At 40.8% G+C, this 17,369-nt stretch overlaps 3 protein-coding genes across 3 annotated transcripts in view; 1 reads left to right on the forward strand and 2 right to left on the reverse strand.

Moving 5' to 3' along the window:
- The window catches only part of ypel2b (yippee-like 2b), a 10,157-nt gene extending 6,142 nt beyond the window's left edge, over window positions 1-4,015 (reverse strand). Inside the window, exon 1 of the mRNA XM_079731747.1 lies at window positions 3,883-4,015. The gene's annotated coding sequence lies outside the window, so the exon portion shown is untranslated. The remainder of the gene's footprint in view (window positions 1-3,882) is intronic.
- A 1,184-nt stretch (window positions 4,016-5,199) lies between these two features.
- gdpd1 (glycerophosphodiester phosphodiesterase domain containing 1) lies at window positions 5,200-13,194 on the reverse strand. Its single transcript, XM_079733289.1, has 11 exons — window positions 13,114-13,194; window positions 12,582-12,731; window positions 12,384-12,426; window positions 11,560-11,695; window positions 10,897-10,942; window positions 10,463-10,584; window positions 10,154-10,243; window positions 9,815-9,948; window positions 7,615-7,674; window positions 7,294-7,345; window positions 5,200-6,537 (listed from the first exon to the last, which is right to left on the reverse strand). The coding sequence occupies exons 2-11, from the start codon at window positions 12,715-12,717 to the stop codon at window positions 6,406-6,408; spliced, it is 951 nt and encodes a 316-aa protein (XP_079589415.1). The 5' UTR covers window positions 12,718-12,731; window positions 13,114-13,194; the 3' UTR covers window positions 5,200-6,405.
- A 769-nt stretch (window positions 13,195-13,963) lies between these two features.
- Window positions 13,964-17,041, forward strand: tmem120ab (transmembrane protein 120Ab; the record flags this gene model as incomplete). The annotated part of the gene is made up of 12 exons (XM_079731746.1): window positions 13,964-14,032; window positions 14,309-14,427; window positions 14,674-14,790; window positions 14,891-14,950; window positions 15,288-15,383; window positions 15,566-15,655; window positions 15,785-15,850; window positions 15,989-16,050; window positions 16,173-16,265; window positions 16,370-16,434; window positions 16,665-16,733; window positions 16,925-17,041. The coding sequence occupies 12 exons, from the start codon at window positions 13,964-13,966 to the stop codon at window positions 17,039-17,041; spliced, it is 1,023 nt and encodes a 340-aa protein (XP_079587872.1).
- Window positions 17,042-17,369: the final 328 nt, after the last annotated feature.

Below are 17,369 nucleotides of genomic sequence, written 5' to 3' on the forward strand. Positions count from 1 at the left end.
TCCAACCGTGGACTGTTAGTCAGCCATGACTCTGTTCTCAGACACCACGATAAACACACAAGTATCTACTGATACAAGTGTATCACTATATTTGAATCTTAGGTTGAGGACCTTGGCTGCTGGTCATCTGTAATAATACAGATACGCCTAAGGTATACTGTATACGCCACTGGTCGCAAAATAGAGACACTCATGCATGGATGGTGTCATTGTGTCATAGAGAATGCGTAGAACATGATTCAACCAAACAACCTTTCTAAAACGTTTGCAGAACAAAGAATCTTTAAGTTCATCGGGATCAGCAAGCATGCCTCAATCCTCAAGCAGTTACATTTTTTGACAGCTTATGGTATTGTTCATCGTATAAGACTGTCTTCGATTAATTGCTCGGTGTCGATCAACTGTGATGCAGCTGAGCAAACCCAGAATGCAACAGGACTCCATTAATGTGTCCAACAAACAGCCCAGGCAAGACATGCCTCATTAGCATAAAACAGTAAGTGAACCATAAGGCTTTCTTCTGCAATCTAAATACAGAAAAGGAGACGTAATGGCACTCATGGTATCTGAAATGAGAGAGCCAGTACCACTTAAGGGTTGGTAAATATTTCCGTTAAACTAGAACATTCTCTTCTTCCTGGTCTAAATCATTATTGGAAATATTTAACGACATTCAGTTTTTAAAAACCTAAATAGAGGTTCACTTGTTCAGAAGTCAAATGTACAACGATGCCCTGCCTGGCAACCCCGTTCATGAGAACAGTTGCCAGGACTACACCAACCCGCAATCTTTGTGGTTTTTAGGAATAATGGGTATTTGGAGAGCAAATTTATTTACCCAGTCACTTTGGAAAACTTTGCTAGACACAAACAGAAAATGTTGGGTCCACTGACTGTCCATCTCTGAGCCTCCTTTCAGCACCACTTTCTTTCTTTTTAAGTTTAAACCAAACATGCATACATGCATACATGCATGTTTCCTTAGAATCATTCAATTAGTGTCTCCTTACTTATGCCCTATATGACCTATGCCCCGATCCATCTGTCTTTCTGTCTTGTTTGGCATATGTCCGTACCCCTGCATGTCTGTTTGTATGCCTTTTGTATCCCTCGGTATTCCTTCATTAAGTGTAGTCTGGCCCCGATTCCTCCTGTCCCCTCATCTCTCTGTCCATCTCTTTGTCTGTATGTCTGTCCAGCTGTATGCCTGTCCATCTCTCTGTATATCTGTCCACCCCTTTGTATGTCTTTCTGTACACACACAGTCATCCAGTCTGTGCAACAGCAAAAAGACACTACGTGCACAAGCCCTTATCAGCCCAAGGGCCCGTCTATTCTAACAGCAACCTTTGTTACATAACACACATTGATGCTGCTGCCACTGCTGCTCCTGCAGGGGAGGATAGGAGGAGAGGAGAGCCAGCCCACAGACAGAAAGAGCTGGAGAAAGAGGTGGGAGAGCTCCAGTGAAGGAAGAAGGGTAGAAAGATTGGAGGGAGAAAGAATGAAAGCAAGAGTGGAAGACAAAAAGGGATGGCAGACAGAAAGAAAAACCAGAAGAGGCAGACAGAAAGATAAACAAGTAGGAGAAGCAGACGGAAACATAAACAAGAAGGGGAGGCAGATGGAAAGATAAACAAGGAGAAGCAGACAGAAAGATAAACAAGAAGGAGAGGCCGAGAGGACGCTGGAGGTATGGAGGCCAGGCAGAGTGAAGAGTCACACGGCAGCAGTAAAAGTGATAAGGAGAGGGGAAAATAAAGAGGAGGAGCGAGTGATGGACTGTATGGCCCATCTGTCCTTGTGTTGGCTGGTCCCTGTCCTTAACGACCCCCTTCCCTCCCTCCTCCCTCCCTCTCCTCCTCCCTCCCCCTCTCTCATCCTTCCCCTCGTGACGGCTCCGATCAGGCTCATTAGCATGCAACACAATGACCTCATCCGCAACAGCCCGGGATGAGACAGTGGACCAGTACAGGCCAGAGAAAGGGTGGTCATCCTTCAGCGCAGATATGAGATTGATTCCATGGGCGGTGGTGATGTCACGCAGTGTTGAGTTCTTTTTTTACATTCTCTGACGTAACTCTGGCAGCGATCCCTGTTTTGTATTTCACAGGGATCGATGATCAGGATCGTGTTTGTGAGCGGCCATAAGTCACGTTGTAGGAGCCGATGCAAACAAAAGAAGGCGCTTACATCTCCCTCAGTTAGTCCCCGTCCCCCCCACTTCTGCCTTTTTGGGGGTTGCTTGCTTTCTTTTTAGTGGAAATATTCAGTGGAGTTCTCCACACAGTTACAGAAAATATGTGGACACAGAACATGATGAACCAAACAGTATGTCATCATGTTTGCGACTATGGTATGGATCTTTGATTAGCTCTTTTGGTACACCCAACTCTGACCCCAAAACAATCTATCAATATTTCCAGTATACATGAAGAACCTATTACTACTATTATAACCTATTATTAACTTAAAATAGTAAACTAGGCTAACAACTCAAGGTTATATTTGTTACATACGAACTGCATCTGCACAGATTGCACGTGTCGAATTGGCATCAAGGAAAAGCCCATACCAAGGCCAGAGCTCTGCATCTTGCTTCATGTAGTATGGGCCATAATGTTAGCAGTAGTGTTGTGGTATTTGTGTTAGTAGAAGTAGCAGAATCACTATCTGTGCAATCATCTGCCACAGAAGAACCTAATGGACTGTTTGGTTGAATTTACTTGAATGTTATGATAGTCACCACCATTAGTACTTCGTAGTGCATCCACCATTACATGTTTCACAGTAGGGTCTATTCACCGTTGAGCTCTCAGACTGTACCCATTCTAGTTTACATGTTGGTTGGTCCATATACACCTATAGACACACACAAGTATCTACTGATACAAGTGTATCACTATATTTGAATCTTAGGTTGAGGACCTTGGCTGCTGTTCTGTCTTGTATAGACGATCGCTATCATGATATGTAGTCTGCTCTTGCCTGCCTGGTCTTGCTTTGGCTGTTTGGAACTGACTTGGTTTGTCGCGGTATAGCAGTCTGTATACTCCAAGTGCTCTTTGAGAGGTTTGACTCAAAAGAAAAATGACCTTATTTGTGCAAAGAAGTCTTTCAAACTTAATATCTATGCAACTGAGACAAAACAAAAAAAAAATCTCTTTCCAGGTCTAAAGGAGCATTAACTTGGAAAAATCAGGTAGGCCTAGTTAGAGCTTTCAGGTCAAATATTGTATTAAGCCTTTATTAGTTCTAAACAATGTTATCAACAAAATAGCAAACAGAAATAATAACGCAAACAATAAAACTAAAAATATCAATATATTATCAACAGAGCGAGCTGCATCAGGTTGAGGTGATGTGAGATGATTGACAACATGAATAAAATCGGTTACTTTCACAACTTCAGCCACCACAGACAGAAGGCTGAGCACGCTGATGTCCGCTTTGCCATGTTGCCCGTGACCTAAACAAACGTGCAGGCTCACACGTCTGACTTCAAAAACAGGACTGCATCCACAATTAGGCCTACTACATTCAAAACAAATGTTCAGGTCGATCACCTGTGAGCTATGAGCGGAGTGATCACGGCACAGTCATCTGCCAGTCTGCATCGATGATTCTATTTTTTATTTTTGCTGACGTGCGAGTACCGCGCCAGTCACTGCGCCCACGGAGAGCTGATGGCGCATACAGGGCAGCCCGCCATGCATCATTGTAGCAGAAAGTCTACCGATGTATACAATTGCATTTCACAGAGGTAAGAAGTTGTATCGCAACGAACTGTTCACCCACCATGTGTATCATTTAAAAACAAAGGATGACAACAATCGCATCACTAGCAATCCATGTCAAAACATACAAAGGTTTGTTTTTTACCTTTGAAATGAAGAAAAAAATGTTCACCACTAAAAAAAGTAGCACCTTCTCGTTTTCCTCGTTGAACTGCCAATTCTAAGCGCCCATTCGCATTCCTTTCGGCAAATGTCTTCTCCAGCTCTGGCAAGTCGTGCAGACGCAATGTTTTGACGCGCCAGTACGCAGCTGTACCCAAAAGAGTTTTTAAGAAGGTAGTTGCTAGATCCAAGGGTCCGAACGTATGGTTGGCGATACGTCTCTGCGTAACCAACCAATCACTGTTCCTACCGTACAGTTGGGCGTACCTCTCTCCGTTACTAGCCATTGACACCCATAGACACCAACCATGGAACGGAGTAAGGGACCCGCCTACTGTACGTCCGGACCCTTGGATCTAGCAACTACCTCTAAGAACGAACGCTGGAATCAAACAGTATCATGGCTTGATAAATTATTGACTGGCGTTACAGCCAACCAACAAAGCGAGCGTGCATAGCAACACAGAGCTTATTGGTCGTGAGTCGACACGGGTATCCAATTAACCCACTGCTGCCTCAGAATTAACAGAAGTACGTGTTTTTGATTTATAAAAACAGGAAATTAACTAAAAGCGACCCACGTTATGCTTTTGGTGATTATATTTTTCCATTGATTTAGGATTTAAATGCTTTTTAAAAATAAGAAAACGTTGTGCGAGAACGATGTAATGTTTCTTTTGGATCACACTCTTACTTAATTGGCTCATGAACAGAAGTCACCATGTCCATGCTTTTTACAAACACATTTATATATTTACATCAGTAATTATACAGAAAAAAATGTTTTTGTAGTTAAGTATATTTTGGTGCAAAACAAGTACATTTTTCAGTTCGTATCTTTTCAGAGATCGTTGTTCGTTTTCTTAACAACTAATCAATAATAATTCTAAACTTTCTAGGGACAAAAGCAGGGACAAATGCAAGCCCATGTTCACAATAGTCCTAGATGCTCCAATAAAAGGTGTTCAAGTGATTACAGTTCTAAAAAAATATTGCGAAAGATTATTCAATTTTCATCTCGAATTTACATCCAGTTGGCAAACATTTTGAATTCAGCAAAACAGTTCTGGAGAAACATCTGGAAAAAAACATAATGTCCCACACGTAGAGCAAGAAGGCGGCTCTGATGTTGGGTGCTGCATGAAAACAGTGTCCCCATCTTCGCTCAAAACATGTTTGTAGCGCCATCTGCTGTCCAATTTATGCAATAATAATATAGCTCATGCTCACACAACTCAAATCAATGTTTTTATTATCCCAATTACAGTGGAAACAAATATAAATTTACCACCACCACTTTTTGACACACATAATCCCTCGATTCATCCTTTATATAATGAAATTAAATACTAATGATCAGCGAATTAAAGCATACATAGCCAATACATCGAAATTTAAGGAATCTTAATCTGAACTTTTAACAAGGTTGAACAGATTTTGATAAAAAAAACAAAAACAAATACACAGTGACATGAATTGTACTTCTAAAAAATCCAAAATTCAAAGATTTACACTCAATTCTGTCCCCACGTTATACAATTTCCAAAAGAAAACAGAATTTCACACAATAATTTAAACATCCTTGAAAACATACATTTTAACCAATAAATGCCATTTCCATTATTACAAGTCACAAATTCAGTGAAGTACCACTAAATGTCATACACTACACAAACATCAGTTCAATTCATTACACATCACCATTGCACAGCCAAAACTACATCCACGTCACACCACGAAAAGTGCATTATCGACAACTTTTGGGCGTTGTAATCTCAGTGGCCTTTGCACAGTAACTCAAGTAATATCCAGAGTCATTGGTAGCATATTGTCAATTCTTGTCAGTGGCCTTATTTTGTGTCATTGAACATGGTATCAAATCTCTTGGCTTATATAGCTCACAAGAATTCTTGAAACAAGTCCCATATAAGTATGCTTGCTTCACATATTGTTCTGTACCTTGCATATCAACTGTTTGGATGTGAACCTCATAGTAAAAGTACTTGTCAGTAACTAAAGTGTCTTTACAAGCAAAAGCATGCCAGTGTTACACCAGAAGGAAGGAGAAGAATGCCTATGTGCTTATCTATCCATTTCAAACAACCCTGAAATGAAAAAAATAATAACTTAAATATTGCTGGTTTTCAGCATGTAGATATAGATATGGTGTGTGTGTGTGTGTGTGTGTTCTCTGTAAGGCCTACATTGTAAACACCCCATTGACCCCTTCTAAGCACGCATTCATCTCATTCACCCAATCATGGAGGAGGAGGCGGAGACAGTCCCACTTTTCCCGTACTGTTGAGTTCAAGGTTTTCCCAGTGCAAAAATATATATATTTGAGAATTGGTGGCGAGGCCCCCGTTGCAGGGTGTTTGTAACTGTGACGGACAGCCTGGCAGGAACTGCCTCAGGCCACGTGCTGTGGTCCTGGCAGGTCAGGCAGATTGTAGGCTAAGCCGGAGGGAGGGGGTGGGGGGCAGAGTGTCGGTAAGCTAGCAGGTCACTAGGGCTTAGTGATGCCATTCCTCTCGATGAAGTCTTTAAGCTTGGTGGGAAAATCTGTCATAACGCCCGTGGCTCCCAAGTCAAACGCCCTCTGGAAGTCCTCGTCGTCGTTCAGCACCCAGATGTACACCTGCGAGCAGATCGGACAAAATTACTCACGCGGAGCCGTTAGAAACAGCAGGCAACATGATGCCCCGTAATGCAGCCTGTTAGCCATTTATAGTGGGGCTGTCTTCGCTCATTGCTGGAGCAAAGGACACTTGAGGGATGTGCTGAAGTGCAAAGACTCTTGTAGATTTAACCTCCAAACTTCAGATTAAGTAAGAAAGCCAATGCTTTGACTACTTTGAAGAATGCCAATGATTCCATCTTCCTAATCTTACACAATATATAACATATAGCCAAAGGGGCTCAACTTCAAACTAGGGGATGGGGAATACTGATGGGGAACACACTATTGTGTCTTAAAACTGTTGTTTCATCAGAGCTTTGCTGAAACCACCCAATATTGCGTTGGGTGTGGAATAGTCCTGTTCTGAATGGACGGCTACCTCCAGCCTTCAGGAATAACCGGATGAAGGCGTAATGAAACATGACTATTTGCAATGCCGTCGATTTCTTGCTTTTCCTGTTTTTCTTTTTGTTCATCTTATGAGAGAGCCACCAACAACACGTCCTGACAGAGGCTCAATACAATGAAGTACAGGTGCGGGGCCATGTGACTGGTCCTGTCTTTGGTCGTACATTTGCACATAAGTTCCAACTTTGAATCACCAGTAGATCCTTCTCTATAGCTCTATATGTAAACACATACAGTAAACGTGATATTTACAGTGGTAACTGATCATAAGAATATTCAATATTGGCATTTTATTGTTAATCTTGCCTGTATTCCTCTGGCAGTTAGATGGTCAAACAGAGCTTTCCTCATCAGCAGGCTGCAAGGCAAGCAAAGAGACATCAACAGTTGCAGGTAAAGTCGCAAGAAGAAGGGCGAGATGGTAGAGGGAAGGAACAAGGCACAGGCTTAGTCTGAGCAATGAAACATTCCAAAAGTGCAAATGAGTAGTTTAAGTAGTATGTGTGTTAGGTGTGCGTGTGTGTGTAATATGTGACAGATGTGTGACGTGTGTAATATGTGACATGTAATATGTAACATGTGACATTTGTGTGTGTGTGTGTGTGTGTGTGTGTGTCGAACACTTACGTATCTGCGAGCCATGTGAAGAATCGCTGGGTCCTGGTTATTTTGCTAGGATCCTTTATTCTGTTAGACAGGGATGTAAAGTGTCATGGAAAGATGACAGCGTACAAGATAGACACGATTTGAAATTCCAAATGCTTAATTTTATGCAAGAGCATAGTTTCAGAAGACTGTCGCAAACAATGATACTGCTGACTAGCTAACCTTTCCTAAGTGACTAACTGTGAGCAACAGTTATGATATGTATCTTTTTGAATCTTGCCCAGTATAGATTAAAGCTAAATTCGTAATGTATTCTGGTATAGAGAATATTTGTATGACATATGCCAACCGTCATGTATGGATATCATTGTTGGGGGCCCCAAAATACACTCCATCATAGGCTTATTCCAACTAATCCTGTGGTCCCGTTCAGGGGCCAAAGATACAGTGGGGCAAAAAAGTATTTAGTCAGCCACCAATTGTGCAAGTTCTCCCACTTAAAAAGATGAGAGAGGCCTGTAATTTTCATCATAGGTATACCTCAGCTATGAGAGACAAAATGAAAAAAAAAAATCTAGAAAATCACATTGTCTGATTTTTAATGAATTTATTTGCAAATTATGGTGGAAAATAAGTATTTGGTCAATAACAAAAGGTCATCTCAATATTTTGTTACATGCCCTTTGTTGGCAATGACAGAGGTCAAACGTTTTCGGTAAGTCTTTACAAGGTTTTCACACACTGCTGCTGGTATTTTGGCCCATTCCTCCATGCAGATCTCCTCTAGAGCAGTGATGTTTTTGGGCCACACGGATTTTCAACTCCCTCCAAAGATTTTCTATGGGGTTGAGATCTGGAGACTGGCTAGGTCACTCCAGGACCTTGAAATGCTTCTTACGAAGCCACTCCTTCGTTGCCCGGGCGGTGTGTTTGGGGTCATTGTCATGCTGAAAGACCCAGCCACGTTTCATCTTCAGTGCCCTTGCTGATGGAAGGAGGTTTTCACTCAAAATCTCACAATACATGGCCCCATTCATTCTTTCCGTCATACGGATCAGACCTGCTGGTCCCTTGGCAGAAAAACAGCCCCAAAGCATGTTGTTTCCACCCCCATGCTTCACTGTAGGTATGGTGTTCTTTGGATGCAACTCAGCATTCTTTCTCCTCCAAACACGACGAGTTGAGTTTTTACCAAAAAGTTCTATTTTGGTTTCATCTGACCATATGACATTCTCCCAATCCTGTTCTGGATCATCCAAATGCTCTCTAGCAAACTTCAAACGGGCCCGGACATGCACTGGCTTTAGCAGGGGGACACGTCTGGCACTGCAGGATTTGAGTCCCTGGCGGCGTAGTGTGTTAGTGATGGTAGCCTTTGTTACTTTGGTCCCAGCTCTCTGGAGGTCATTCACTAGGTCCCCCCGTGTGGTTCTGGGATTTTTGTTCACCGTTCTTGTGATCATTTTGACCCCACAGGGTGAGATCTTGCGTGGAGCCCCAGATCAAGGGAGATTATCAGTGGTCTTGTATGTATTCCATTTCCTAATAATTGCTCCCACAGTTGATTTCTTCACACCAAGCTGCTTACCTATTGCAGATTCAGACTTCCCAGCGTGGTGCAGGTCTACAATTGTGTTTCTGGTGTCCTTTGACAGCTCTTTGGTCTTGGTCATAGTGGAGTTTGGAGTGTGACTGTTTGAGGTTGTGGACAGGTGTCTTTTATACTGATAAGGAGTTCAAACAGGTGCCATTAATACAGGTAACAAGTGGAGGACAGAGGAGCCTCTTAAAGAAGAAGTTACAGGTCTGTGACAGCCAGAAATCTTGCTGGTTTGTAGTTGACCAAATACTTATTTTCCACCATAATTTGCAAATAAATTCTTAAAAAAATCAGACAATGTGATTTTCTGGATTTTTTTTTTTCATTTTGTCTCTCATAGCTGAGGTTTACCTATGATGAAAATTACAGGCCTCTCTCGTCTTTTTAAGTGGGAGAACTTGCACAATTGGTGGCTGACTAAATACTTTTTTGCCCCACTGTATGTGTTTAAGGGCTGCTATGGAGTGGAGCTTGTGTGTTTGTGTGTGTGTGTGTGTGTGTGTGTGTGTGTGAATGTGTGAATGTGTGTGTGTGTGTGTGTGTGTGTGTGTGTGTGTGTGTGTGTGTGTGTGTGTGTGTGTGTGTGTGTGTGTGTGTGTGTGTGTGTGTGTGTGCTCTTACTTTGTGATAATTGAGGGCATGGGGATCTCCAGGAACTGCTCCTTGAGGGGGACGAAGGGCAGGAGTCCGGTGTAGAAGAGCCCCAGCAGCTGCAGAACACGGGCCAGGCTGAACAACACTGGGATGCGAGGGTTCTGAATGACACACACACACATTTACAGTTTTACGACGACAGATTTGCAGAAAATATAGAAATATAAAATATATAGAACATCATTTCCAAAAAAAATGTACCAAAACACCATTTTATTTATACATTAAAATCATTCACTCTACATTGTTATTATTATTATTATGAACAAAGGTAGTATATATGTATCACTGTTTTTGCTGACTCGCCTCCTTGTAGCACTTCTTGGCAATTTTGTTACTGGAGTTTCCCCACACGGTGAGATGCTCTCTGTCGTACTGCATGACCATCTCAGAGACCTGGGGCGATAATGACACTTACTTCATACACTTTACCCCCTGAATCTCTTCAAACATATCGTTTGTCATCGAGACTCGGACAAATGGAAAAGCAATTAAAAACCACTATGTTATTTTATGACAAAACCATAAACAAAAATAAATACAAATATAAATATACAAATATATATAAATAAAGTGTGTCATTAGCAACAAAGGGAGGAAGAGACAGACAGCTACCTTCTTGATGAGTGTGTCGTTGTTGACCTTGATGTCCACATTGACCGGGGTGCTGGGGAAGGCCTTGAACACGTCCCTGAGCAGAGGCATGCACTTGTCCTCCCCTGCCTCACAGTAACACTCTGCAAGCAGCCAAACAACACACACCAGAACTGCAATCAGATGCACTGCACTGACCACTTGTTAACCATGTGACAGTCTAGCCTTGGCAACAGCGCTTCGGCGCCTGAGTCAAGTACATCCTCTGTGCTTTGGGAAGCAGTGTCGAGCGAGAGATATATATATATATATATGGATAGATAGGATACATGGATAGATAGATAGATAGATAGATATACTGTATATATTCAGATTTGGAGGAAAATCTTTTTTCATTGTTTGTTTAGATTACATTTCTATTGATATGAACCAGCTTTTTTATGGGATATGCTTACCTCTCTGGAAAGTGACGTCAAGTTTGCAAAGGTAACTGGGGAGATCCTGCCAATAGAACACATACCACAGGCGGAAACATCAACAAAGAGCTTTCTTCAAAACAAATGTACAATGTTGGCAAAAAACTGTCGTACTGACCTTTCATTTTATAGCTTATAGAGGTTTAAGGAACTTACTAATTTCGAAACTAGTGACATGAGGCTTGTGAAATTTGCAACTTGTGATAAGAATCTTGTGATATTTGAACCTACAGATATGAAGCTTGTGTTATGAAGTTTAATGTTTCCCCTTTTTAAAACATTGAGGCTACTCGATGTGGGTTTGATCTGGTGACAAAGTGCTGGGGATGATAACTTCTTGTTCCACCCTGAAATTTAAAATGAGCTTGCACAGCTTCTATGCCTGTTTTGACACTGTTCCAGTTCAACTTGCATGACTTTGCAGAATAAACTGATGTTTTTTCCCCCTGTATCCTATCAAAGTGCCGGATCAATTTACATCCTGGCGTAAACTTTTTAATTTTGCCAACAAATATATCCACAAAACGAAACCCCATTTCAAATAATGACTTGTTGAGAAAGAACAAAGAGGAATGTTTGAAACTAGAATCTTTTGGAATGTCTCCTGCCAACCAGGATGATAAAAGGGCCGTGGCCACTCACAGCGTACGCAACTTCTGAGATGTAGGCTTCCATGCCCGTGGACCTGATCAGGTTACCATCGTGCGACACCACCACCTCTTCATCTTTGGTCAGATGACAGTCCAACTCCAGCATGTCTGTACCTAGATCCACAGCACTACACACACACACACACACACACACACACACACACACACACACACACACACACACACACACACACACACACACACACACACACACACACACACACACACACACACACACACACACACCTTAATGAGATCTGGGAAACTGTCAGCACAAATGGCAGTTGGACATCGAAGATCATTGAAACACACTGTATATATAACTCCAGAAGCTGAGGAGCACAATTTCAGTAAGAATGAAAAATACATCACCATTCTAATGGAAAAATACATATGTTGTTGACTTTGCTTTTCAGGTTGTGTTAACTAGCCACCCTATCTTGTAACTGAAGTAGTCTAGCTCCACTTTTGTTCACCTTTGGCCTGGCATGAACCGGTCACAAGAAAGCATTAACCCCCTCATGCATTTATCTGTTGGCCGAATCTCTGGCCTTGACAAAAAATCTCCCACCTTTGATGTAAGACAATTGCATCACTAATTTCCCTAAGGACAACAGCCTTCTGGGGAGGGGGTGAAACGGTGTTAAAAAGCTCTGTGAATCTGACCTAGACACAATATCTCCTTAAGAAATGTCCACGACAGCATAAACAACAATGTGCACAGAAAGATGCACATTCACTGGTTTACTTAATGCATGACAAGCTTATCCTGGTTTTGGCTGGCATTGCTATAACATTAGAACACAAACGACTCACTGCTTGAAAGCTGCCATAGTGTTTTCCAGATTTTCAGCTGCCCCTGTAACAAAAAGGGGTTATTCAATTATAAATTCCTCTGATTGATACATGGTTGCAAAACTGAATCATGGAAAGAAAAATAAATATGGATTTGCAACCCAAAATAGGAAAATAGTCTGCAATAAAATGAAAAATGCATAAACAACATAGAATCACCTCCACGATGCGAGATGTGTCTGCTGACGAAAGTCTCCCTCTTCCTCCGATGTAGAAGTGTGGGACACTTCATCAATAGAGCAGACGTGAGGACGTAGCCCGTTACCGTAGACCATACATATACCGCAGCACACATCTTTAGACCATGAACTGAAAACAGAATAGATTACACACCCATTTAAATAGAATAGCATAACGTATTGTTAAGAAAGAAAATCCCCGATATTATCCTGATCTGACATACAAACAAACATTACAGCTGGAAATGAGGAATACACGACACATACGACCTAAGTAGTTTAACCATGTCATTTGTATCAATAAAACAAACAAGTAATAATTCAAGAAATAGTCTAAATACTTGTGTATTAAGTGAGTCGATGAGAAGCAGGTTTTTACTTTTACTACGTCTCTGGGCAATAGCTAAAGGTAGCTTCTACTAAATACTGTGCTGTAATGTTAGCTAATTTAGAAAAACTTCAAACTATTGATGGATCATCATATTGTAAAAAAAATAAAGCTGCGTATTTACCTAATCTAGTTCCAATGTGATTGTACAGCTGTTTAATGAAACAATCCGCTGGGCTGACACGATACACACAACCGAAGGTTGCTGCTGTCACAAAATAAATAGTGTTTACAGCGCATGCGTAACACGTCCGGCGCAATCCAAAAGGTTGGATTTGTGGGTTTCAGGGAGTAAAACCTTGTCGTGTTTCTAATTAATTTACACGGTTTATATGTAGGCTCTCTTATACTTCCCGTGTTTGAACCACAAACTGGATAACTGGATTCTTCGGAACTATCTAGCGGTCATTCTTCTTATTAGTAATATGTAATATGCCTCTTTCCTTTACAACATTGTTAATAGACCCTTAAATCCACTAGATGTAGCTGTAGTCGGGCATGATGTTACGCACAGTGACGAATAGAACCAAAACAGCAAAGCACGAATAGGTCAACCTGAGGGGTATATGGAATATAACTCCTCCTCAAACAAGCACCACAGCAACATCTATCCCACCTAATGTCATTGGATTGATCTTGAGAGGGTGCTGATTGAATCTTATAACAATACCTACCTTATAGAGTATTGCTTTCAATATGTAGCAGTAGACTCACCTACTCCTGATCCTGATTGTGAGGGACAAAGTGAAAAGGGCGTATTCCAGCAGAACCATGTCCACGTCAACATCAATCACAAGTCAAAGTCCATTGCAACAGCAATAAACCTAAACATAAAGTTGGATTTAACACCCTGAAAGATATATTCCATTTAACTTTTAACTGTATATTGATCAGAATGCATACGATTAGGTCTTGAGGTATAGTCTTCTTCTCTAGGTGGTTACAAGCCTTACAGTTTCAGGTAAACAAACAAAATGTCTCAGAGCTTACCAGCGATCCTTGAGGAGTGGAAATGTGTGGACGAGCAGTATCAGAACATTCAGGTAGGAATGGATCAACGGTATTATTGATATATTAAATGGTATGATATTATATATACTCACTGTTATATATGCTATAACAGTGTCACTGTTTCATATCTGTAATGATATAGATATATTATGTTATTTTACAGTGTGTAAATCTCAATGTTATTGTGTTTTATATAATACAGTATTTTATGTTGTGTCAACATAAATGCGATGAATATACACCCATACAATACTGTTTGAGGTCTGTATTTTGCTGAGAAATGCTATGTCCTTCAACTTGTTATCCAGGATACATACAAGATCTACCTGAAGAAACTAGATGAGATCTCAAAGCTGCAGAGTAGCTGCTCTGCCTCCATCTCCGATCAGCGGCGACGATTAAAGGAGATGACCCAGTCAATCAAGAGGTGGATGTTGTACACACAAACCCACACAGAGACACACACACGATCCCCCCCCCCCCACACACACACACACACGCACACACACACACACACACACACAAACACACACCACACAATTTTTCTCATACAACAAATACTACAACACGAAGATGTTAACGAATGCAATTACATTCCATTACAGTAACAATTATCCTATATATAATAATATCATGTTTCAGCATCTTTTCAATTTGTGTTCCTTTCTACCAGATGCAGCAAAGACCTTACAGCGGAAGAAGCCAAATCCATTGAGGATATGAATGGAAAAATCAAGACAAGACCAAATCTTTTCTTGGAAATGGGATCATTTCTTCCCAAGAAAAATGGGTTAAGATTGTATTCTTTGTTTAAATGCTGGACAATAAGAGTCCCTGACCTTAAGCAAATATCAGAAATGTCCTGTTCAATTTGCCATTTTATATTATAGGATTTATCTAAATTTGGTCCTGGGAAGTGTGAACGTGACTCTTCTCAGCAAGCAGGCAAAGTAAGCACTAAGTTAAAATTATTACTCCCTATAATAAAAGATTTGAGTATAATAATTATTGTTTTAATCATTAATAGCTATTCTCTGTTATGTAGATACTAGAAACAAACTTGCCCTCATCTTGTGTTAGGTGTGACTACTTGATACACAAAATTCAATACCATTTACCAGGACAGATAAGATAGAAATCAGCCCATTAACAATAGATTACTTTGTCCTTGTGATTTTCTTCTGAAAAATGTACTTTGCTTTGGATAAAAGCCTCTGCTAAATGCCTTAAATGTTAACGTAAATGATTAATTCTCTTATTTTGTTAAATTCTTGCTTTTCCTTTCAGATTTGCCTACAAGGATGAGTATGAAAAGTTCAAACTGTGCCTCACGGTGATACTGCTTGTATTTTCCTTCATTTGCTACTTCTTCATCAACTTCCGGTAAGCTATAGCCTTGATGCCTTTAGTTTCTGCCTAGCCACGTCTTTCAGGGCGAGTCGGTTAACAGGCAAGCACTCTGAGTTGAATGTGTGTGTGTGTGTGTGTGTGTGTGTGTGTGTGTATGTGTGTGTGTGTGTGTGTATGTGTGTGTGATTTATATTTGTGTCTGTCCACAACACTAGATTTGTTGATGCAATCCTCAACTTTCTCTTGGTGTGGTACTACTGTACACTAACAGTCCGAGAGAGCGTTCTCATTACCAACGGATCCAGGTCAGTAGGATTCCAAATAAAAGCAGGAGGAAAAACATGTTAACCGAAAACATTTGAACTGCATCACATGCCTGCATTCCACACAGCTCACACCACTGATTTACTTCTTGTATGTATAATTCATAACAGAATCAAAGGCTGGTGGGTGTTCCATCACTACATCTCTACTTTCCTGTCAGGAGTAATGCTGACTTGGTAAGGCATTAATCTCAAAAGATCTGGTGTAAAGTGACACTGACTCTAGCCGGAACAGTTTGTCCCTCAATAATAGTACTTTATCAATGGCATTACAATCGCATGACTCCATTCATTCCTCGTCTTCTTCTTTTTAAGGCCGGATGGACATCTGTACAAAGTTTTCAGGAACCAATTTATTGCCTACAGTCTGTATCAGAGTAAGGGCCCAATTCACCATGTCATACACTCACAATCAAAAAGAACACCACAACATGGTTTCATGCAAAATTAAAATCCCAAAAGCCCCAAAAATCACCTTTCTTTTTCATGGTCTCCACAGGTTTTGTCCAGTGTCTCCAATGCTACTATCAGAGTGGCTGTCTGTATAGACTACGAGCACTGGGAGAAAGACACAACATGGACCTCACTATGGGTGAGACCCCCATTAGAAACCACAAACATTTTTCATGCCATGAAGAATAACCGAGCATTCCCCTGAACTCTGTGTGAAACATGTTTGTGTAAATGCTATTTCAGAGGGATTTCAGTCATGGATGTGGCGAGGACTGACGTTCCTCTTGCCCTTCCTGTTTTTCGGGCATGTGAGTATGTGATGATGAAAGCCAACAGTTCACAGCTCTGACAAATGTTGCTGAATCATGCCCAGTCATAACAAAATGCTTAGCTCACGAAATAGGATTCCTTGTCATGTTTTAGACCACAGGACACAGAATACCTGATGTGGTCTCGCTACTAACTGTGTGTGTGTGTGTGTGTGTGTGTGTGTGTGTGTGTGTGTGTGTGTGTGTGTGTGTGTGTGTTTGTGTCACAGTTCTGGCAGCTTTTCAATAGCCTCTCACTCTTCGGGATGGCTAAGCTCCCAGACTGTAAGGAATGGCAGGTCAGTGTACCATGTCTTACATTACCTTTATGTATCCAAGCAGTACAACCAGAAGAACCAATAATAATATGAATAATTATATTAAATGCATTTGATGGTTACTTTTTGTCTGCTTTGTCCTTTAAAACATAAACCAAGTTCACTTAATATTTAACGATGCAATCTTCATCTCATGGTTTCATCATATCAAGGTCTTGGCGTGTGGTCTCTGCTTCCTTATTCTCTTTACGGGGAATTTCTTCACAACTGTAGCCGTAGTACGCCACAAAATCAAGAGCAAGAACGAGACAAAGGCCAAGAATCAATGATGCACAATGAAAATCATCACACAGATATTGTGATTACTCTGATGGTCTGCTGTCCTTTAATCAGTTGTATTGAATCAAAATGTTCATTTATTAAAAGATGAGAGTTAAGGTTTATGGGAGGGTATATTTGTATTAGCTTAATGTTTAACTAAACAAATAGTTTTATTTATATGAATTCCAATTATTTTCACTAAAATAACATAATCTCTTTCTCTCTCTCTATTTAATATATATATAATAAAATAAAAAGTGGACAGGGTTAAAGCCCAGAGAGAGATTCGGCCTATTTATCCTTGTGTACATTTTACTTTCTTACATTTAACTATTT

The sequence above is a fragment of the Pollachius pollachius genome (genome assembly GCF_949987615.1).
Source record: "Pollachius pollachius genome assembly, chromosome: 3".
NCBI lineage: Eukaryota > Metazoa > Chordata > Actinopteri > Gadiformes > Gadidae > Pollachius > Pollachius pollachius.

Excerpts from the sequence above, each read along its gene's own strand:
- gdpd1 (XM_079733289.1), bottom strand. The coding sequence starts at position 12,717 with ATGTGTGCTGCGGTATATGTATGGTCTACGGTAACGGGCTACGTCCTC. Across the intron at positions 12,427-12,581 it reads ACACATCTCGCATCGTGGAG|GGGCAGCTGAAAATCTGGAA; the intron begins GTGATTCTATGT and ends TTTTTGTTACAG. Across the intron at positions 10,943-11,559 it reads TCTCAGAAGTTGCGTACGCT|GATCTCCCCAGTTACCTTTG; the intron begins GTGAGTGGCCAC and ends TTCTATTGGCAG.